The sequence below is a fragment of the Malurus melanocephalus genome, unplaced genomic scaffold, assembly GCF_030028575.1.
Source record: "Malurus melanocephalus ecotype Western Australia unplaced genomic scaffold, MMel_1.1 scaffold_175, whole genome shotgun sequence".
NCBI lineage: Eukaryota > Metazoa > Chordata > Aves > Passeriformes > Maluridae > Malurus > Malurus melanocephalus.
Genome location: NW_026623407.1, coordinates 1,454,693 through 1,477,302, shown reverse-complemented (window position 1 = coordinate 1,477,302; position 22,610 = coordinate 1,454,693). Strand labels below are relative to the sequence as shown.

The following is a 22,610-nucleotide window of genomic DNA, read 5'->3' as shown; positions in this document are numbered from 1 at the left end:
GCTCTTGCTCTTTTGTACCTTGAAAACAAGCTCAAAACCAACTCCTCAATATAAACTCAGATGAAACAAGTTTCTCTGAGCCTGCCAATCCAAATACCACCCAAAGTGACACTTTTGTGCAGAATGAGGCAGGTCCTCACAGTGTGGAACAGCAAAGATCCAGCATAGCTGGAGATGCCTCCTGCCTCCTTGCYGTGCTCAACAGAAATGGAAACCACACAAAATATTCCCATTCCCAGCAAGTCCATGCTGGAAGACGGCTTAAATTGGCCTTTTGCCTCCTGTAACCCCTGGACATACAATTAATGGAAAAAAGCTAATTATCTGCCATTGTTATAACACAATTCACAGGAAAAGAAATTAATTCTACGTATTTTTTTTCAACTGTATATAACCACTACTTAATTCTCAACAAGYAGCTAACATCTCCCTAGAATGAGGGGAATCTCTGCCTGCATGTTGGGAGATATTGGTTTATGGTATTTATTTCTTGAGACARTTCTACATGAACACTTTGGCACTTTGTTCTTTGAGAACTGATGGRGATGATAAGTCATCTCTGATGGTTGTTCACTGAACAAATACAGCAAAGTGGAAATAATTAATTTTTCTCATAAAACAGAAGTTTGCATGTTATGCTRAAGTCATTACTCAAATCCAAATATTTGCAAGTGATTAGCACACTGCCTCAGACACAAATTCATGCAAGTGTTTCAGTTTAAGTGGTTCAGRGGAACCAGTGCATAAATAGTGCCATCACTGTTTTTTGATGCAGCAGGGCAATGGCCATTTCTTGTGTGCAAAGTATGAGCAGATGAGGAGATCTCTGTTCTGTAAATCTGGGCTTGCATTTCACAGCAACCAAACTTGCTCAAGAGAATGAAGAAATCCCTGCGGAAAGTCTTGGTGAAAATGGCGTAGAGGAAAGGGTTAGCGCAGGAGTTGATGGGGTAGAACAAAACCAGCAGGATCTTGGAGTTGGACACTGTGATGAGAGGAACCTTGAGGGAGGCTGATATTGCGAAGAAAGAGATGGGYGCCATGCAGAGGAAGTCGGTGAAGATGAGGACGGCCATGCGCTTGGCAATCTTGGTGTCGCTGTTGGAGGAGATGACGTTGGGGTTGCGCACGGTGAAGTAGATGCAGACGTAGCAGACGCAGATAACGACGAACGCCAGCACGTTCAGCACTAAGAGAAACATCACGTACGCCTGGGCAAACGRCGTTTCGATGTCCATGGGCAGACAGATGCTGACCTTCATGTAGCTGCTGACCCCCAGCACGGGGAGGAGCGCTACCGTGAAAGCAAACAGCCAGCCAAAAACCATGACAAGGACGGCGTGGCGCAGGCGCAGCTTGCGCTGCAGCTGCATGGCGTAGGTGATGGTGTGCCAGCGCTCCAGGGTGATCACCGTCAGCGTGTACACCGACAGCTCGCTGGCAAACACCGTGAAGAAGCCGGCCGTGCTGCAGCCCGGCCCCGTCTGCCAGTCGATGGCGTGGTTGTAGTACTGCCCGCTGGTCTGCGCGTCCACCGAGGCGATCAGCAGCAGGTAGATSCCTATGCAGAGGTCTGCAAAGGCCAGRTTGCACATKAGRAAGCGAGGAACAGTGAGYTTGTATTGGCTGCTTATTAAAATAATGAGGACCACGGTGTTCCCAGTAATAGCTAGGATGCTGATGAACCATATCAGGACTCTCAGAACATTGTATCCCATGATATCTTCACATGGGTTGAAAGCATCAGGTTTAGGTGAGCAGGCTACATTAACTACTTCATTGCATAAGCCATAGTCAAATTCATTTCCTGCTGGGTCAAATCCTACGCCATAGTTGGAAATATAATCTTCAGCTGCAGACCTTCTCTGTAGCTTTTTGCCAGGCTTTTCCTCAAAGTCCTGTTTCACCTGAGATAGGCTACATATTGGATGTAATTCGGTCCTGAAATTGTAAAAAGAGTAGAGTAGGAAGCTAAGAGACACAGTAGGAGGCAAACAACAAACACAAAATCATCCAATTTCTATTACCACCTCAGTTTTTTGGTTAGCTGATTATACAGATTACCCTGGAGTTTGAAATTAATAGTCCAGCTGGTCCCTATTTACAAAATATTATCAGAATGTGTAAATAGTTTGGAAATATMATAAACTGTAAAGGAAGGGAAAACCTCATGTTTGTCTAAGACTCGTGATGCAGTTATCCACCTGGATAGCACACTCTGTGAGAAGCCTCCCTTATTTGAACCGAATTTCTCATCTAAACTGATTTCTGCATGGGAGAAATGCAGAATACCAATGTAAGACTGAGCTTGGAGGAATGAGTCAAGTCAGCTGTGCTCATAAGGAGTCTGTATAACCACAGAAATGCTACTGTCCCTCAGTATTGTTCTCAAAATCCCTTTTTCCTAAAGGTTTTGACCACTATTGTCATGTAACTGYCAGGGCACATRACAACTCCAGTTTGTGCTCTTCATCATGTTAGTGACTAGCCAGCAGCACAAGTAAATAGCACAAATAAGTTCATGCAGGATTCCAGATAATCTCTAGAAGGCAGGTGCCAACAGAAACACAGTGCACAGCASACCATTTTCCTTAAAAACTGTTTTCCAAAAGAAGTGGATTAGAAATAAGTGAAGGAAAGTAAAACCAAACTGGACCAAACCAAACTGGACTGAACCAAAGCAAACCAAATGTTTTAATGGAAACAGTAGTTGCTTTTGTTTCTGTTAGAAAGCAGTGTTTACAACAGCTCCTAGGCTCCTAGGCTCAGAATCTGGCTGTCCCATAACTTGCACCCACAGTTTTGGATGCAGACCCAGTCTGAGTTRTGCAATAAAACAGGTGACAATGTGTTGTAGAACCAACCCAGTTCAGCTCTGCTTACATTCAGCTCCAACCCATAGTGCCATTTAGGTGTGTAACTTCCAGGACAGGACCTGGAACTAACCTGGAACTAACTTCCAGCTTATCTTCCAACCTGACTCTTGAGTAGAGCTGAGAGAAGAGCTCTCTAGGCAAGTAAAGTTAAAATTTTGAACAACTGGTAGCAGCCTAAAAGGAAGAATTCTTCTTTGTAACCTAATTTCACCCTTTGACTTTCTGCACTCGCTACATCTTCTGAAAATTGAGTTTAAAGGGCCTGCAAGAAAGGAAAACTAATGAAGGTCCAGCACCAGGAGGTGAGGGACATTTCCTACGAGATTCTGAACATCCTCTACTATTATCAATATTTTTTATCTTGCCTGTCAACTGAGTCAGAAAACTGATTTTCTGTGAGGTCAAATATGCAGTATGAAGGTCACAGTAGCAATAACAAGGCATTACATTTTGCTCTCCTGTGTTCTACTCGCATAAGGATGAGTGAAGGGTCCAGAGTATTGATCAATATATCAACAATTCTCTGGCTGAAAGGGAATACAGGCTCCCAAGGAGCAATAAAAGGAGAAAAAGTCCCTCATATTTTAGTGCAACAGGCACTTGGGGGCACTGAAAACTACTGCAATTGGTGGTTCTTCGAAAATGAACTGAGGCAAATGTTTGTATCTGATCATTTCTCACCATGAAGTAAAAATAAACTTTTCCCAAAATTATGGAGGCACTGCCTTGACCTAAATATAGTCCCGGACAAGAGTGCTATGTAAAGACAACTAATTATTTCTGATTTTTACAGTTCATTAATTCTTGCCTTGTTTTCCAGCCAGTGGCCCCAAATAGAACCAGGGTCCCAAGGAACAAGTGGTTTGCTCCAAGGAAGGGTGGCAAGGAGTGTCCTGGCCAGTTCCCTGCATTGTGAGTAGGTAAGATGAAACTCCCAAGGGAAGGAAGAGCCATCCTCTGACCCTGACTCCTTGCCAGATCTTTGCYCACCCTTTGGGCTGTGCAGTGCACTCAGAGCATAAGCTAAAACWTTGATAAAGGATGTGTGGGTCCTTGCTTCCTGCTGGGACTGTGGGTGTCATAATACAGTTAMTTTGCTCCCTCTTTGTAAACTTTTCTTAGTGTTTAACATTATTTTGCTCAAGTAAACTAGAAAAATAAACTGGAGAAAGGGCGACTTAGAGAACAAATTTGAAATTGGCAGAGTGCTCTGACAAAAATAAACAAAAATTACTACCTTTGTACAAGTTGTTATTTTATGCGCCTCGTCTGGATCCGGTGACAGCAGGATCTTGTGTGCTGAGGAACACACTCAGCAGAATAAATAGTCTTGACCTGTGTTTTGTAATAAGTTCCATCTCAAACCAATCATCCTCACCAAAAAGTGCCATTAAGTGARTAGTGAGTATGTTCTTGTGAGATGAGGCCCAAACACTACTCCTGATGCTGCCACATTTTTTGAAAAAGTAGGATTTCAAGTGACAGCTCCTCCAAAGAATAACGACCAAGTGTAAGGACAGAGTCATATCAATGCCATTCTTTCAGGCAGAAGGTGATCTTTATGTCAAAGACAGCCAAAATCTCGCTGCAGTTCATAATGGTCTGTGTCAAGTTGAGGGTTTTAACATCCRGCCTCTGCCCTATCCACACTTCAAGGATATTATTTTCCAGTCACAGAAAAACRTGAGGGGAGTTCAACACACTGTACTGAATGTAGCTTACCTTCTCCTAGGTCAGCATCACAACGTTCTGCTGTGATCCAACTATAGATCAATATCTGGCAAATAATCCTTATTGGAATGGGGAAAACATCAAACTGTTTATGTTTTAATTTGTGTCTCAGGCTGGCAGAGCTGTGCTTGATGTGGCACCCTCCAAAATTCAGAAAGAACTGTAGCTGTAACAGGTTTAAGCTTTCCATTGTCACAACAGCACCTGTTCACTGCTGCAGACGGTTTTGGAGAGGTGATTGAGTATCATCCACTATGGAAACTCATTTTATCTAGGGTTTTGAGTGCTGCAAAAGTCTCAAAAAGGGGAAATCAAACATGAACAGGCAGCCAGAAAGAGGCCACACATCCCTGTTTGAATTCCTCCCCAGAGTTCCCACGTGAACACCGGCTGCTGGTGCAATCGTTAAAACTTCTGGAGGTGATGAGACATCATTTTTATACTCTCTGGACTACCTGGAAGTATTCTGTGAACCAAATAACCACAGGGAAGAACCTTCACCTCCTGACAAGCCAGGGCTCCACCAGCACAAGCGAAGCCTGCTGCTCTGAGCCAAGCASAGCTCTTAGCAAAGGAATATTGCAYGTTSTGTGATCAARCACTATRCAAACYATTAATAACTTTAAAACAGCCTGAGCAGCCTTTAGTGCACATGCAGCTCGTGCCAGCTGTCCCAAAAACTGCTTKGAGATGGAAGTGGGTGTAGCTACTGTGGGTGTGACTAATCTCTGCTGAAGGGTATGGTAATACTCCCTATCTTCAAACCAGACATGTGCATCCACTTTCTCTCTTTAATCTGGAGAGAGGATCTCAGTTCCCCACCAATTTCAGTACAAGAGACATGACTGTATTAWAGAAATGACAAATTTTAATTATGTTAAAAAACAGCTGATAGGAAGGGTTCAGCTAAATAATAGGTTCACATAATTTTGGGTTTAGGCTTAATATTGAGTAGAAAATACACCTGAACTATTAAAGATATGGACAAATATGTTCAGTTTTGTTCTGTTGACCAGGGTGGTACAGGTGTGACCAGATTTGCTCCAGAAGCAGCCCCAGCACAGCCTGGAACTTCTGCACTGGGGTTATGTGAGCTCTGCACAGCTTTGTTGGCATTTCTTTGCAGAATCACTCTGACCCAGGCTGTGGAGGGGACTGTGTTATGTCCTCTTTGCTAGCCAGGGAAAGGCTTCCAATGGAGGGGTGATACTAAGGGGAAAATGAATTTGGTGGAATTCAGTTTCCTGGAGCGAGTGTGTGCATGGAGTCACTCAGAGCCCAGGGAAGGGGACTGAATACTGAGCTTATGGGGTCAGGGYCATTTCCTCCTGCAGCTTCCCTTCAAGAGCAACTCTCACTTTGCCTCTGGTTGCCTGATTTTAGGGATGGATTCTGGGATTTGGGTCCTGATTAGGCCCAAGCAGCCCAGAAGGTAAGTACCTTCAAAAATATGAATCATAGTGATGTCAATGTTCTTTTGCAGATTTGGGAATAAACATGATTTCACTGGAATCACTAGAAATCATCCCTTTGCCAGTAGCACTGCAAGGACTGGGCCCATTTGTGCTTGGGAACTACCAGGCACTGTGTCTCCTGTTGATAAACTATTTTAGTGAAAAGTCAACTTTTTTGATCAAAAATGGGCAATGGGGGATGGATTCAGTCAGATGCTTCTGTCATCGCTGCAGTCTCTGCCATAACACTTGCACTCTTTCCACAGAAAGCCTTGTGAACACATGTAGGTGATATTTAATAGCTATCAGCMCAACCAACTCAGTTATCTCCCATTGTCTGGTGATGATACAATGCTAAGAATAAAATAAATGGCTTTTAAGAGTATTAAAATAGAAGCTACTGACRGTTAATCTTTCTCTGCATGGTTTTACTTTCCTTGGAAGCTTTATGCCACTTCTGAAGATGATGTCTTGAATGGTAACAATGACTYATAATATTTTTCTGCCATGGCAAAGTCCAAATCCTTCAGGACATCCAGTAAAGAAAAAATTTCAAGCAATGACAGGAGTTTCTGTAGGCACCAGTTTCTCACGTTTTCCAGTGGCACAAATTGAGGAGGTTCATTAACTACTGAATGTGTACATTTCAGAACTGTGACTGAGGTGGAAATACTCAACGAGAATCACTGATATCTGAAGTCTCACTGCAACTTGCTAATGGGAAATTTTTTTACAAAGCATGGAAAATTATTTCTGGAGTCTAAAAAGTGACCTTAGCCTCCCACTGCACTCTGTTGATTTGTGTGAAATGGATCTGCTCAGAAATCATGTCCCAAAGTGCTGTGAGTGTGAACTCAACAGGAAATGTATCTGTGATGCCTGGACAGTGCTCCAACATCAATGAAGSTTTCTCAGAGAAGAGTTTGGGATCACTCAATGCTCCTGGTGCCCTCCTGGACTGATGAATCAGGTTCTCTGCAAACACAGCTTTCCCTCCAGCTACCTTCTGAAAAAATTATCAAATGTTTTCTGTTTGATGTCTTCAGTGTGGCTCCAGGCTGATTCAGGACAGCAGGTCCCAGTGAAAGATGGACTTAGGACAGGTGGGGCAGAGCTGTGGCTGGGGAAAGTTGTGGCTTTGATTCCCTGATGCCATCAAAACTTAATAATTCCCTGTAACGGAGAGGCAGTGCACTGTGTAGCATGCATAACCCTCTTCGTATCGTGTATTTATTTATTTCTATCCATTTACTTACCTGCATTGAAGACACCATTTCTATCCAGATTTTGAGGAATTTTATTTAATTCACTATCAACTGCTGAAAAGCACCAGAGAGAAAAACAAATTAAATCACTTACTTTTGTCTTTTCCAGTTTGCAAATGCACAGCAATGGCTAGGATAGGTGAAGTTTGCCTCAATCAAAGATCTAAATTTGCTTAAATCAGGAAGCTTTTTTAAATTGTGTGTAGACCTTGCTCTTAGCTTCTTAATGAGTTCTAATCCATGACTTGGCAGGAAACTGATTTTCGTGCTTGAAATATCCCTTTAAGAAAACATATGAAAATCTTGGTGAAAAGCAAATTTACTTCTGCTCAACAATGGATATGTGTTTGAGACTGTCCTGCTCATGCTCAGAGTAGGGATCAGCTGGAAATCTACACCCAAAAGAGGTTCCACGGCTAAATTAGGTGTTCCTCCAGMAAACCGAGCTAATATCCATTACAAACAACAATCTAGTGGTTTTAGTCTGTGAGTACAAAAGAAAAAATATCCCATAATGTTCAGGGCAAAAATTAGCAGGGATATAAACTATTACTGCCATATGATGCTGGGTTTAGTAAATATCCAGCAAATGCAGCAATCATCCCAGAATGCTGTTAAAGGATAAAAAAAGGCTGATGAAATCACAACAGAAGTTTGCTATAAGAACATCACATCACGGGAAGGCTGCTGTGGAAAAGGCAATAAACACAAAGAGAGAAGCTCACATGTGGGTACAGATGTGCGGACAGGTTGGGGATATCAGGTTTTGTACTCATTAGGAAGAAAAAGAGATTAAAGAGAGACAGGGGTGGCATTGTTCTGACTGTTAGGAACAAAAACTTCCCAACAAAATGTTCTCAGAGGTTTAGAAAACAAATATAGCACAGGCTGAAACAAAGAAAAGGGCAAGATGAGAGCAGGTAGGAGAAACGTGTTTATGTGGAAGGCAATTAGTGTGGGACTGGCTCAGAGGCAGYGATGGAATCAGCAGCCAGGAACGGACTAAAGAGAGCACCAGAGGGGCCTTTAAAAAGGAAACACACTCTGCAAACACCTAATCTTGCCCTGTGCCCTGTGCCCAAGTGAAGGGTAGAAGGACTAAAGTTCAGCCATCACCAGGCTAAGAGATACTTGGGAACCCATCCCCAGAGCTCCTGCAACAGCTGGGGCAAAATATCTCCACATTTCCCTCACTGGGACACAAACCGTGTCCCTCAGAGCAGGACAACGTGAGATTGACTCCTTTCTGTGAAGAGCAAAGGTAAAAATCAACTGCACAAAATTACCCTTCCTTCCTTAACCYTTTACAGAATGAGACTGATGCAGGATGCAGTGTTTGCTGAGGCTGATCTGCTTATTATTCTTCAAGAAAAGATTTCTCCCTAATCAAATAATTGGACTGACAACATTTGCTGTTTTCTCCATGACCCCTCGAAGGTACAGTTTCCARTTCATCTATGGCAGTGTGATGTCACAACCTGTTATTTGATCTCCATCAGCCAACATGCACAAATTGTTTTTATTATCGCATTAATCCAGGAGAGTGGTGCTGTGTGAGGGGTAGATCCAGGCTTCAGCAGCATGGAATAGAACTTAGGCAGTTGCTATGCACCATACACACATCTGCACCTCTATTCTCCAGTCTGAGAAAAAAAATCAGTACCAGGAAAGGGCTCTGCTTGAACGCYAGCCAAGCCCAAGAGGTTCACAGGCAGCTGAGAAAGCAGTTTGTAAAACTGGTAAAGATGATCTCTGTGTCCATGCTGTGCCCACAACTGAGGGTTTAATCCAGGCTCTGAAGGAATGCACCACCTTCAAAAACTGGATAATTGCAGCAGAGGAGCAAACACAAATTCCCCTGCCCCGACCTGGTACTGTGACTTTCACTGGAAGACAGACATGAACTTCTGCAGGGCAGGTGAGAGAAGCCACACCTCTCACAGAAAGGTCCTGRGGTTCTGGGCCTGTTTCTACAGCAGCTAGAAGCAGCAGGCAATGAGAAATGTTAGGCTATCGATTTCTGCCTTGGACACTTGGAGAGGTAATTAGATTGCAATGAGCAACCTCAATTTTCACATGTGCTGAGTGCTGCCCTCGCTGCACTGCCTGATGGAAACTGTCACCCAGAGTATATGCTCATGAGTCAAAAACTAAACAGCAGAYTCTGCTTAAATCCACAGGCAGCATCACTCATGGCATCATTAAGAGAATGTGAAACTTCATCGTTCTGAACAAGGGCACAGAAAATGTTTTCTTTGGCTTGTTAGCTAAAAACCATTACTGAGCCCCAACTGGTATTACTGCATGGAAATAAGAAACTATGAACAGGAATAGCACTTAGACTTAAAAATACCTAAAAGTTTACTGAATTTCTCAATGAATTCATATATATTAAAGATATTTTCCACAAAACTTTTTTCTTCTTATTTGAAAACMTTTTCTTTTTATGCTCATTATCACACATAAGCAGAAATGTGTGAGAGAAAGAGCTTTGCATATCGCTGGGTTTTTTTTTGTAAATCTGTGAAGGATAGTTATGGATACACCASCGACAACAGCAAACCCAAACAGCAAACACAGACACTGTGCAGGTGCCTGAGTGAATTACACCTCTGAGTTACCACATACACACCTCAGGGCAGAGGCTCTTGGGGATGCTGTTCTCTAGTTAGAGCCTTGATAAATTAAAAAAAAGCATGGTGAGCAAGATTATAAAGGCAGTAGGAAATCACACCAGAAGGCCTCAGCCACTGAAATTCCTGTTCTTGTGTTGTCATTGCTTGGCTGCGAGACATCAGGCTTGACAGCAGTCGGTGCAGGAACAGCAGAATGAATCTGCCTTTTCTTCCAGTCACTTTCCTTTCCCACTGGGAGTCTCTGTTGGATTAGCAGAAATACTGACCAGCTGATGGGGTCTGAAAGGCACCTACAGAAATGGCCAAAAACAGCTCCTGGAGCAGGAATCAGAGCAGGGTAGGTGGATTGGGGAGAAAAATTTTCTGTGCTCTTATCTGAACTGATCTCTCTGTGCTTCAGGGACTCAGGGGCTGCACTGGGCATCCTCTGGAGCTCTCCTGCATCCTCCATTTGTGGGATTCCCAAAGAAGAGAAACTGCAAGGGTGGGATGGACCACAGCCATACCCTGCCCTGCATCGAGTCAGGACAGAGCCAGAGAGMAAAGGACACCAGCAAGAGCTGATGTAAACCACTGCAGCTCTGAGAGAAGCAGCAGACAATTAAAYGGAACAATGCAGCTGAAAATTGAAGCTACGAAACTCCAAGCTGGAAGCAGAGTGCATTTTGGTATAGAAGGAATRTGTATAGCTGTGGGATTTATTAGTGATTTGATTTACTAGCCTACTGTCAATGCTGAAATCCTTTAACTCAAAATTTGATGTCTTTCCCAAAGAGAGATTCTAATTCAGCCAAGAGCTGTAAATCTGAGAGAGGAATTGATTTGTGAAACTGTAGCCCCTGCAAGGCCTCTGATTGGTGCTGTCTATTTGTGTTTGTGTTTCTTTCACATCTCTTTAATATGATGAATTRTAAAATAGAAGCTGGCATTAATTGACTCCACAACACTGGTTTGGGAAGGTCAACAGTTAACCCMCCCTGATGTTCATTCTATGAAAACRTTGCAGTCTGCAGCACAGATTTGATTGCAGCAACAGCAAAAGGATGATTTGTCCCAGCACAGATATGATTATGGGTCAATCATTTCCACAAGTGGAAGCGCATCCCTGGAGAACACTGCAGTGATGGATGAGTACGAAGGCTCTTCTTTCACGATCTCATSCGGGATAAAAAGGTAATTTCCAATCCACGGAAGAGTGGATGCATTGGTAATGGAACAGAAAACTTTTTACACAAATAACTCAGTGTTAGAAATTGAACTATCAAATGAATCTCAACTACAGGCAAATCAATTTGATAAACCTCCAGAATAGGATTGTATCTAGTATAGTTTGCAAAGAAAATGCATTTACTTTTTGCTACAGGAACCAGAGATTTCCCAAAGAAACACCTATGRCATTACTGATGAAAAGATGGCTCCAGCGGCAGTCTTCTCAAAAAAAAAGARGATGCTTTGAAGAAACAATGGAAGTGGAGCAGAATGCAGTAACCCAGAACACAGTTCTTTATATCACAGGGGCACTGACCATCACAAAGCGGAAAAAGACACCTTCAGAAGAGCTTTGGACTGAACTCAAGGTTAATCAGACRTTTTGTCTCCCTCCTTTTCAGATCTGTAACCACTGAAGCATCTTTGTAAAATCTTCCAGTGACCCCTTTCACTTGTTTTGGGTGACTTCAGCCCTCTCTGGACAACCAGAAAGGATGCAAAGACAGAAATATTCCAATGAATTGGGGAGACAAAAAAAGAATCCCACGTCCCTCTTGCAGCCCTCACGAGCCATGGCCTGTGCTCAGGAACTCAAGCAGCTGTGCACACTCACACACATTTTCAGACCCTATTGCAAACTGTGGCTTGAGGTAATGGTGACTGAGACCCATGAGCATCCTGCTGCTGAATTCTCAATTCCCATCTCATAACCCACCAAAGATATCCTGCTGTAACCTATCCCAATCCCCACCCCTGCATGAGACAAATTTTGCTTCGGAATTAAGCTGCACAGATATATGGGCAGATCTTCAGTGGTGAGTAATTCAGATTTAAGCACTGAGAACCACTCAGTCAGTCTTGATTTCGCTCAAACAGAAAAACCAAAAGCATTTTTTCCTAGAGAAAAAATAAAGCAGAATGCCAACTCTTTTGCACTGTTTAATAAACTGTGGAGAGGAACTGGGTCTAGATCTCTTACTCTCAATGCACTCAAAACCTTGAGAACAAAGTGAAAATAAGATTCTAGACTGAAATTTCAGTTATGGCTTCCTTTTTTTTCATTCAGACCTAGACCTCTGGTCTCGAACTCCAAGGTTTTCAAGATGCTGAAATCCAGACTGGCATTCATATGTTCTTCTCTGATCTTTTTTTAAGGAGTCAATAAWGAGAAAAATGTTATCCAAATATTACTTACAAAACAACAGGTCCATTGGCTCCCTGGAAGACCTCATTTGGTAACTTTTCTAGGTTGTGATTGTCACTTAGATTTCTGAAAAACACAATATTTATGCTGAAACAATCTGAGATTTGAAAGACATATATCTTTCAGCAGTTACTATCTTCTAGTGATCACTGTTCAGAATTGCAAACAACAGAAATAGTTACAGCTCATCCAGGTATGTTCCATTAAATGCGTGATTCTCAATGTCTTGGATTCCATTTTTGTTCAGCCATCTGCAACAGAGAAAAGGAAAACAGAGTTGTGTTCTTACTTATGCTTCATGACTACAATGCATGCAATTCAAAGCAGCGAATCTTAAACAAATGAAGTTGTTAAATGGACATTGAAATGGTGATGTTTCKATGAATCTGAGCCTGTGAGACCCCAATAGTTGGAGGAAGGCTTAGAGTGGTTGAGGTGGCATCCCAGAGTAAGGACAGAGCTGGGAAGGAGCAGAGGAGCCAGGGAGAGCAGGGTTGTTCTGCTGGTGCTGTCAGGGCCRCTTAGTTTTATTCTTTGCAAGATGCTTCTGAAATGTGGGGCCACGGCTTCATCTTTGCCAGTTATTAGAGAAGAAATGCTGCAGTGTGCCATGGGCTCACATCCACAGCCAGGCAGGGGAGGAGGGTGCTGGTGGTCACTGAGCCAGGCAGGAGGGCAGCAGRGGCAGCCAAACTGCCCAGAGAGAGGAGGTTCCTCCAGTTGACAAATTGCACTCCTGCCTGCTCTGCTGCCCAGCCCCACCTCCCCAGGCTCCTTCCCCAGGTACTGCACCTGCCATTGAAGCTCCTGGGCCTCTCTGCCAAGTTTTCACTCTGGTGCTTTACCTAATTAACGTTTAATGTCCTTCCCTCTGTCCCTTCACGGTCCTAAAAATTTACATTTAGGTCGGTTATATTTATCATCTTTACGGTGCGATCTTTCATCTCGCCTCAAACGTCACTTTGCAGCTCCCGCCCTCTCCGACAGGCAGTGACAGGGCTGATGGATGGCAGAGATGGCCTGATTTAATTAAACTGTCAGCAAACCTGGGCTCTTTTCTAATTCACTTTGAAAGCTGAGCATGCAAGCGACCCACTTATCTGAGGTCTGAGGTGGTGAGCTAAGGTCAGCACAGGAATCAGTCACGGCTCTGGCTGCCAGGATTGCTCTTTTGACCGTGACAGGCAGATGCACAGGGCTCTGTGTCCACAGTGTCTGTCAGGCTGGATCAGGACAGCTGTCACCGTCCCCTTCATTTCCCAGCACTGTCAGACAGGAGCMATCCGGGTCCCTGCTTACAGCGTTCCAAACATTTATTGTATTACATTGATCTCACACATTTGTGGCTGCCAGGCTGATTGATCTGTTTCTAATCACGCTATTAGCACTTACTGCATTCCCTCACKGAACATGCTGCTAATGCAGTGAGGTACTGAGGCTGTAAAACAGAGTCACTGCAGCCACACTGCGTGGACGTTACACTCCTGTCTCCTGGCTAATAGCAGCTGATAGAGTAGCAAAAAGAATAAAAAAAAAAACCCAACAACAAAACTAAATCCCAAGACCTCATTATAATACATAGAAATAAATTCCTGTTGAGGCAAAATTTCCTCTCATTTCAACCAGCCTCTTTAGTGACTCCACTACCTCTCACACCAGCAACAGGTGACTGGAGATGGAGATTCAGAGCTTGGATGTCCTGGCTTTTCCTTACCATTTAATGGCTACAGCAGATTTTTAGAATACACCTTAAAATTCACCCATGCAAGAGGTTACTGCTCCTGAGGTACCATTTACATCCCAATTCAGGACTGGAACAATCTATCTCAAACCCTAATAAGCATGCAGACCTGGAAGCAAGGTGAATTTCTCCCATAAATTTCTAGCACTTTATTACCAAGAGTCTCTTCAGCTCCCACCAGTGCTGATCCAATGCAGAGCATAAGATCAGATGCAATCCAAATTACTGGCTTAAATATGCTTGGAGGCTGCCAGAGCTAAACCCATTTAAATGGCTTCTCCCTAAAAAGTGTGGGTTTAATGGGTTCTGGGTGATTTAATCATCTTGATATTGCTGGTTTCACTAATTGTAACCGTAACTTTCTGTTGAATTGCTGTGATATCAGTTTCGTGTAGAAAACCAGCAAATTTGTGCCTGAAATGAGCTAAATTCCCCACAGCATGAGGAAAGCCTAATCAGGGACCCTCAATGGGCACATTTAGAGCCTCTGTCCTGAATTGATCTGTGTAGAACCGGAGCAGAGTCAGGCCATTGTCTGCCCAGGGCRGTGCTGGCCAGGGCTGCTCACAGAGCTCTCTGCACACTTTGGTGGGTGCAGGGACCCCGACAATGGGGCAGCTACAGGAGGTGGGCAGGGGAGCTGCAAGTGGCCATGATCCCCTCYCACCAGAACAATTTTGGTAGCAAASCAGCAGCCTGAAGTCCCCAGAGAGGTATCCTTCAMTAGCCAGGCAATAATCCCATCACAGAATCATAGGAAGGTTTGGGCTGGAAGGGACTTTAAAGATCACTCAACTCCAAACCCCCTGCCATGGACAGCAACACCTTCCACTCGACCATTGTGCCCAGAGCTCCATCCAACCTGGCCTTGAGCACTTCCAGGGGTGGGACAGCCACAACTTCTCTGGGCAACCTGTTCAAATGCCTCACCCCTCCCACAGTAAACAATTTMTTCCTGATATAAGCAATGAAACATCCTGGGGAGAGAGTGGGAAGCCAATTTCATGCTGCTCTAATGCCACAGAGTGCCCAAAACASAGCAAAAAATCTGAGATATTTATCTCACCCTTTGGTGTTATCGTGAAAACAAACACAATATTTGTTGTGCAGAGCTCTGGAAATGAAAACCGTCCTTGACCAGGAAATATTATCATCACAGGAGAAGAGATAAACTGATGCACTTGTGATATAATTACTTGAATATATATTTGAGAAAAGTCTGTGCATATGTGTGTGTGTTTAAAACTTCAGAACCTGAAGCAGACAGGGGTTGTGCATAACTGATAGAGATAAAGCTAAATGACTTGTTACTGGCCTCTCTTCATTATTGATGGTCTGACYTTGCTCCCCCAGAATCAATGTGAGCCCAGTCAGTCAATTCAAGCCTTGCTTTCCTCTCTCCGTGTGCCAGGTAAACCACACAAACACGGGGGGAATTCTCTGCAGCCTGGCCACTGGCKGAGTGGAAGGAGGCAGCTTGTTAGCCAGCAAACAGCGTGTTTTGATGTACAGAGGGAAAGGATCAGAGAAGCAGCAGTTCATTAAAACCCACGGTGCTCCAATCAGACGCGGAGCCATCGCACGGTGCAGCTCCAAAGCGCGCGGTGAACCCGCCCGTGCCGACGCATCGACGCCATGCACAAATAAAATAAAACACATTCCCACAACATCTGCACGCATCCTGCCCCAGGAATGRACCTCTTCTGAGTGATGTGTCTGACTGTAAATATTTATGAGTCGTGCCATCCTTTTGAAGGCAATTTGTATCACAGGGAACTGTTGCTGTAGGTGTTGAACTCGGCATCGGTAATTACTAAATTCACTCTCTGATGTGCTTCTAAAATAAAGAGCAGGACTAGAACACAACAAAAAAACCCCAAAAGCACTCTTTTTTTTTTTTTTTTCATGGCAGGGAAACAGAATACAGAGATCTCAGTGGCGAGGAGAAATGTAAAAATCTCAAATTGAATTTGGAAATGAATGAAAAAGCACCCAACTCCTGGAATGCTTGACCCTGTTCTGGAAAAGAAATGAGCTAACAAGGAGAATAATGAATTTGCTATGTCTACTCACAGAATCACACTTTCAGAACTCAGGCCCATGAATGAATTTCTTTCAATTGTACGTATATTGATATTGTCTTGAATATCTCTGAAAAATAAAATACAATAGGAACTACACCTTTTTGTACTTCTGTGAGCCTTTCAATACAACATGCTGCTTCAAACACRGTATTTTTCCCTTCTATTCAATCTGAGGAAGTACAACAGACAGAGGGTAATAACGTAAGTTTCCAAGACATTTTATTCCTGCAGAACACAAACCTTTCCTGATAAAAAAGGCTGGAGCAAAACATTTCCAACACCCCCGTACTTTCCTCCCAAATAGGCTGAAGACATTAAAATGCATAAAAGCTCTGGTCTATAACCCTGAGGTGGATGAAATAGCTCCTCCAGCAAACATACTCCCCAGAAAATGCAATTGGAGGGGCTGSGAGGCCACCCCTTCTCCCGCCTCCCAGGCAGAAGGAGGAAAGCCATTAGCCTTTCTGGCCTGATTCAGCAGGGTCCCCTCCAGCCCATGAATCATTCCCCAGCTGATGTCAACAGGGTTGCTTATGAGCTTTGGATGTGCTTAAGAACTTAAATGCGGGACCCCGTCAGTGCAGCTGGTTGAATGGAAAAGAAGGAATTTCTGTCTTTCCTCAGTTATGATTGATAATAAAAAAGAAAAAAATATTTTGTTGCTGGCTCAAAATAGGCCTCAAACAAGTTAAATAGTGCTATTCATAATTTGGACTGGGGATATGGCTGTTTCCATGCTGTTTGCTTTGGAAAGCATGGAATAAAATTAATTATCTGCAAAGCTTGAAATTAGGCACGGTTCCAAAATTCTCTCATGCCTACAGCTCCRTACAGCCCCAGATCTGCACTGGTGACACACAGAGATTTCATTCTGCAAACTGAGGGCTGCAGAGGCAGGAGCAGGGAGGGAACATGGACCCTGTGCAGGTGAACTGTTTCCCTCTATTAAAGATCTACCCTTTATAAACATCAAACCTATCTTTGGGACTTAAATATTGGCAGAACCCAAGCCAAGGGGAATTTCCTTACATTCCTCAGAGGGACCTTTGAAATGAGGACTAGGTTGAGACTCAGTATCAAGGTCTGCTCTTACAGGGAAATGAGGAGTTGCACCTAAAAGGTTAAAACCTCTTGCTCCACAGAACACAGTAATTCCAATCTGGTTAAGACTAATTTAAGGTTATAAACAAAGGTGTACAGGTAAAAGTCTCTGTAGTGCCACAGCTGCTKCATTTCCTTGTGGTTTTGAGGAGCAAAAAAGTGAAGTTCTCAGAATTGCATATGTAGAGTGTATTCCTGAAATTGTTCTCTTTTTTGTGTATATACTATATTCAGTTATCCCCTCTCTATGTTTTATATACATTTTTATTTCTATTTACAGCTATTACTATGATAATAGCAGGATTAATGTTTCTGCAGGCTGAAATCTTCTAATCAAAGATCTGAAGATGCAGAATTTTGTCTGTGAGTTAACAATAAATCTTGTCCAAAAGAATACTTTCAGTGATAGCAAGAACTGATTAAAAAATGTATGTCAAAATATTTTTCAGTGAAAAAGAAATCAAACTTTCCTGATGTGCATTTTTTCTACAGAAGAAAAAGTGCTTTAGGAAAAAAATAGCCTGTTTTCACTGAAAATTTTGCAGATTTTTTTTTCCTCATTGGCACTGGAATTTTCCATAGAAAATAATTTTCATTCTCTGGACAGTTTTGCTGCCAGGGGAAAACAAAATAGGGTATGGTAGATAATCCCCTGAGTTTGTTTTTTTGGTTTTTTGGGTTTTTTTGGTTTTGGTCTTTTTACTTCTTTCCTCTGTGATGTGGCCACTTCTGATGGAGCAGAGTTCTGCAATCAGTGACTCTTCCCCTGCAGGTCAGAAATTGTCACCAGATGGCAACAAATTTCCATTGCCACCAGCCTGGCTTGGATTTCAGCTTGTGCAAGAGAAGTCCAAGACTGTTATCTGTCCCCTGGGCCACTCAGACACGTGTTCACARCTTAGTTAAAGGAAGAGTGGTCTGTAAAGTGTGAGTTCCAAGCCTTTGAAAAGGGGACACCTGGAGAGATCTGAGACCTGAGCCACTTTACCATCAATGCCTGCAAAATTACTGCCCAACACGGCACTGCGGAGCTAATAAATGATCATGAGGTCTTGAAAAGTCTTGCTGGAGCAGAAGAGCACTCAGAGGGAGCTTTCAGAAAGTGAAAAGCAAAACGTTCAGACTTACAGCAAAACTTTCTGGAAAGAGTGAATCTTGTGGACAGCAGGTAAAAACCGAAGGCCAGTGTTTGATATCAGCCTAAGGGGAAGAGAAGATGAAGGTTATTTGCTCTGCCCCGGRAAAGAAGGCAGCAATTAACAAAGAAGAAATAACATTGGACTKAAAATGGTTGTCACAAAAGGCAGAGTTTAACCACAGAAGTGGGGTTTGCCAGTTAGAAGCCTGACCTTGTAATTCTAAAAGGTTTTTCTCCAAAATACAAGTTGAATTTTGCCCCACAGAGGTAGAGGGAGAAACCCTACCTTAGCATGATACACAGTCTCTCCTGATGATCTCAGGAAATTGTCCATATTAATTTCCTAACAATATCCTAAGAAATCCACTGAAGCAGGATAATTATTTTCATAGTAGCTGTTTTGAGACAAAARTATCAACTCAGCACAGTTTTAACCTTCTACTCCAATAGAGGATAAATTAATTCCATGGGAAATTAAYTGATGAAATTAGGARAGAATTAGGAYRTTTTACTCCCCAGCACCTTTGATAYTGAGKAGCCAAACCTCAAATATGGGAATATTTCAGCATTTTTTGCAGCTGGAAATGGACCTGAGCTTCTGTTCTGAAATACCTCCACCCTCCCAGTGCACCAAGCATCACCAGCCTTCTGCACTGTGTGTCCATGGAACAACACCCCAAAGCTGCTGGCTCTGGAGCACAACCCCGTGCTCACAGCCAGGGAGGTCACAGGTATCCACAGAGATGGACCATGCCTCATTTAGTCAGGTTTTGTTACCCAGAGCAGCAGCAAGGACAGGACAAATGTGATGTTGCATGCAGGAGATGCCTGGTGGCTGCTGATGGCTGGAAGGAGAGGAGCTGGACTGCACTGGGCTCTGACCATTTGGGAGTTTTTCCCAGACACCAAAATGTCTCATGTTGGCCCCACCAAACAAAGAGAAATTTTGGGTTCTTGAAAGTTTGATTATATCTTCATGTTTTTGATACATGGGATATATGAGAAGGTGTATGAAAGGGTAACCTTTCACTGAGCATATTGGTTTCTTAAGGAACATAGTAATAGTATATGGAAGGTATTTTTTATCCTGTCACTTGGAACAGCATTCTTTGGTTACTAGATGTAATTTTTTTTTTTTTTAAAGAATCATTCCTGAATAGCTGAATTGTGATCAAAGGACTGGTTGAGAYTGGAAGAAGGTAACATTGTTCATCTGATGTTTTTTTATGAACCTAGATTATTTCAGGAGAGTTTCAGTCTTTCAGGTTTCATAATTTGAACTGAAGCTGAACGCSTCCATGTGACAACCAAATCCTACATTTGGGAACTCAGGGTGACACATAAGTCCATAAAAGAGTCATTCACTTGCATAAGTACTGCTCTGAGCTCCCTGAGATGGTATCTGGGTATCCTCAGATGCTGAAAAGCCAACTTTGATCTGTCTCATCTTATAAYGGAAAGCAATACTTCATATACAGGGAGAAATTAAAGTAGTATTAGTGAATATTCAAGAAGCCAATTTGGAAAAGTTGCTGAAGTGTCATGACTGGTTCGTCTCAGGAGTCAGAGTGGTCTGACATTGCATKAACTTAAAAATAACAGCTGTCACAYGTGACCAAGAAAGCTCCACAAAAATGCCTTTGAAAAACTATTACATACRGTTAAGTAGAAAGCATGATTAGCAAAGCAGGTGGATTACACAAAGCTCTTGTTACTTAAAATATTTCTGCACTTACACTYTGTAAAAGGAGTTCACCAAAAAAGATTAGAAGCAATAAGAGAAGAACCTGTAACTCCCCCTTACAATATTTTAAAAYACACTCTCTAAGTTCCTGGAGATATACATGGTTTTAGTCGAAAGCTGCCTTTAATTTTAAATGAGTCATAAGCTAAAAATTCATGCAATCCTTTTTTACAAGCCCCTTTAAAAYGCAAATGATGGCACACATTTCCCTTAGCAGGAAAATGAAGGAGGAGACTGCTGCCAAGTAGTGCATGGCTACTGCAGGACAGAGGAGAAATCAGAAGATTTAATTTCTCCAGTCCTTTCCCAGGAAAATATCGGTCCTGATGGGCAGCAAYGAAAGGTGACAGGACTCTAACATGTGCTGCTCAAACACTGCTCCCAAAGGCAACTCACTCCCAGCACATCAAAATTCCACATTGGCTATTAGAGCTTTCACCAAACATGAGAGAAAAAATGTCCCCAACGCCTTGGGTGAGCTCTGATCTTCCCAAAGGTTTCGGGGGTCGATTTTCACTGGTGTCAACGGAGCAGCATGAGATGAAGAGGAAAGCATCTCTGACAAATGATTGCATATTGAAGCAAATCTACAGGTGGCACAAGGCACTGATTGCACAGAGGCACASGATGGTGATTAGGAGCAGGAGAGGATGTTCTTTTAATTAAATGCAGAAAAAGAACTGAAAAAATGTTTAGCCAGACTGCAGCCTAGATCTTCCCTCTCTTTTTATTCAACCAGCAAATCTCCAGAGGCCTTTAAGTGGATAATCTTTTTAGAATGTAGATAATCCAATTTACTGAATATCTTTCCTGCAGGACAGCTTTGTCAATATATTTACCATCCAATGTATACATCCTTAGTAGCCTCACTTTAAACAAGTGTCCTCTTCAATCTGTGTTAGAGCTGAGTCCCCCTTTGCCATGCATAAACAGCTTGGTGAGAACCTGGTTTTTTTTTTGTTTTTTTTGTTTTTTTTTTTTATATGGCTGATGGCTGCTTTCCAAGGCATTAATTGTCTTTCTGAAAAGGCTTACTGGAGTCAGCACTTAAGAAAACAGAGCACCACGATCAGCAGAGAAAAAAAAAACCCAAACCTTTCAGAAACTAATTCCTGGAAGATTCTGGCTGCTTATCTCCAGATATAGCAACACGTCTGCTCTTTTTTGTGCCAAACCGTAGGAGCTATTCTGACAAATCTGGGAACACGGTTTACCTCATCAATTTACTGTGGGTATTTGCTTAATTGCAAACTCAAGGTAGGCAGAGATAAATACAACATCACTCAGGAAGCATTATCTTCGTGTCCCTTAATCACACTGGTTTCTTTGTGCTTCCAGTGAGACATTCCTCTGATTTGTGTATCCCAGACTTCCCAAATCTACAGCCCCCACTCCTGGGGAAAAGGCTTTAACTGAGAGGCTGCCACGCCAAAGGAAGGAGAGGAGCATTGCTTCTTTTTGTAGGAGAGTAAACTCCAAGCCAAGGGTCAGGAATTCTGTGGACTTGGCTGCACCTGCAGCAAATGCAGATTTAAATTTAGGAAGCACCAGGCAGGTAGAAGGTGCTGCAAGATCCTGGAGTTGGGCTCTGCTCCTTTTGCAGGAAAAACACATGATTTCCCTCATGTACATTTCCCTCCAAGAATTGAGCTGTATGCCCTCAAAATTGACCTGAAAGGAGTGCTGCATTTAAATCTCTGCATTGTAAACTGAGATTGGTTAATACAGGACATCAACAGCCCTCCAAAAATGAACCAAAGGACAACGATTACATACGAGAACTAATTCTGGAAAGAAAATGGGTTTGAAAAGCCACAACTACATTATTAAAGAGATCATGCCACAGGTCTCCCTAATGAGAGCCAGATAAATAATCTTGTACCCATGAAAAGGTCAGCAAGTTACCATTTTGAAGCAGTCTGTCTCTCTGGCATATACCCAAGAAGACCAATTAGTGATTCTCTTCACTGCTTCCAACAGACTGGTGAGAAAGTTAAAGTTGCCTGTTTCTAGAAAGTTTAGGTTCTTGAGCTTTGCATTTTTTCAGTTTTTTCCTCTCCTTTCTTTTTCGCCATCCTGGTAATGATGATGCAGGAGACAAAGGGAGCGGGCTGAGGAGGAAATGCATTTTCATCCAAGTTGACAGAGATAAAAGCATATTAATATTCAACAGCTGGTGGCTGTAATGAGCCATGAAGCTGATGAGGGGACTGAGGAGACTCACCAGAGCTTCTTGCCTGCCCAAAAACCAGACCTAGTGGCGGTACAACTATTTTTGTAGTAACACAGAGAAAGCCTTGCAATCAGTGTGTTACAAAGATCATAAAACTAATAGGCTGGGCTCAGTTTTGGACATTGAGACTGATTTCTTTTTTCATAAATTAAAACCAACTGATTTCTTTTTTCATAAATTAAAACCACCAGTAA

The 22,610-nt window shown here is 42.7% G+C and overlaps 1 protein-coding gene across 1 annotated transcript in view; it reads right to left on the bottom strand.

The window, feature by feature from the left end:
* Positions 1-505: 505 nt before the first annotated feature.
* FSHR (follicle stimulating hormone receptor) overlaps positions 506-22,610 on the bottom strand; it is a 75,970-nt gene continuing 53,865 nt past the window's right edge. The window contains exons 5-10 of the mRNA XM_057372639.1: positions 18,430-18,501; positions 16,190-16,267; positions 12,558-12,626; positions 12,367-12,441; positions 7,421-7,606; positions 506-1,941 (exon numbers count right to left, since the gene is read on the bottom strand). Coding sequence (XP_057228622.1) covers positions 714-1,941; positions 7,421-7,606; positions 12,367-12,441; positions 12,558-12,626; positions 16,190-16,267; positions 18,430-18,501 — 1,708 coding nt within the window. The 3' untranslated portion in view covers positions 506-713. The remainder of the gene's footprint in view (positions 1,942-7,420; positions 7,607-12,366; positions 12,442-12,557; positions 12,627-16,189; positions 16,268-18,429; positions 18,502-22,610) is intronic.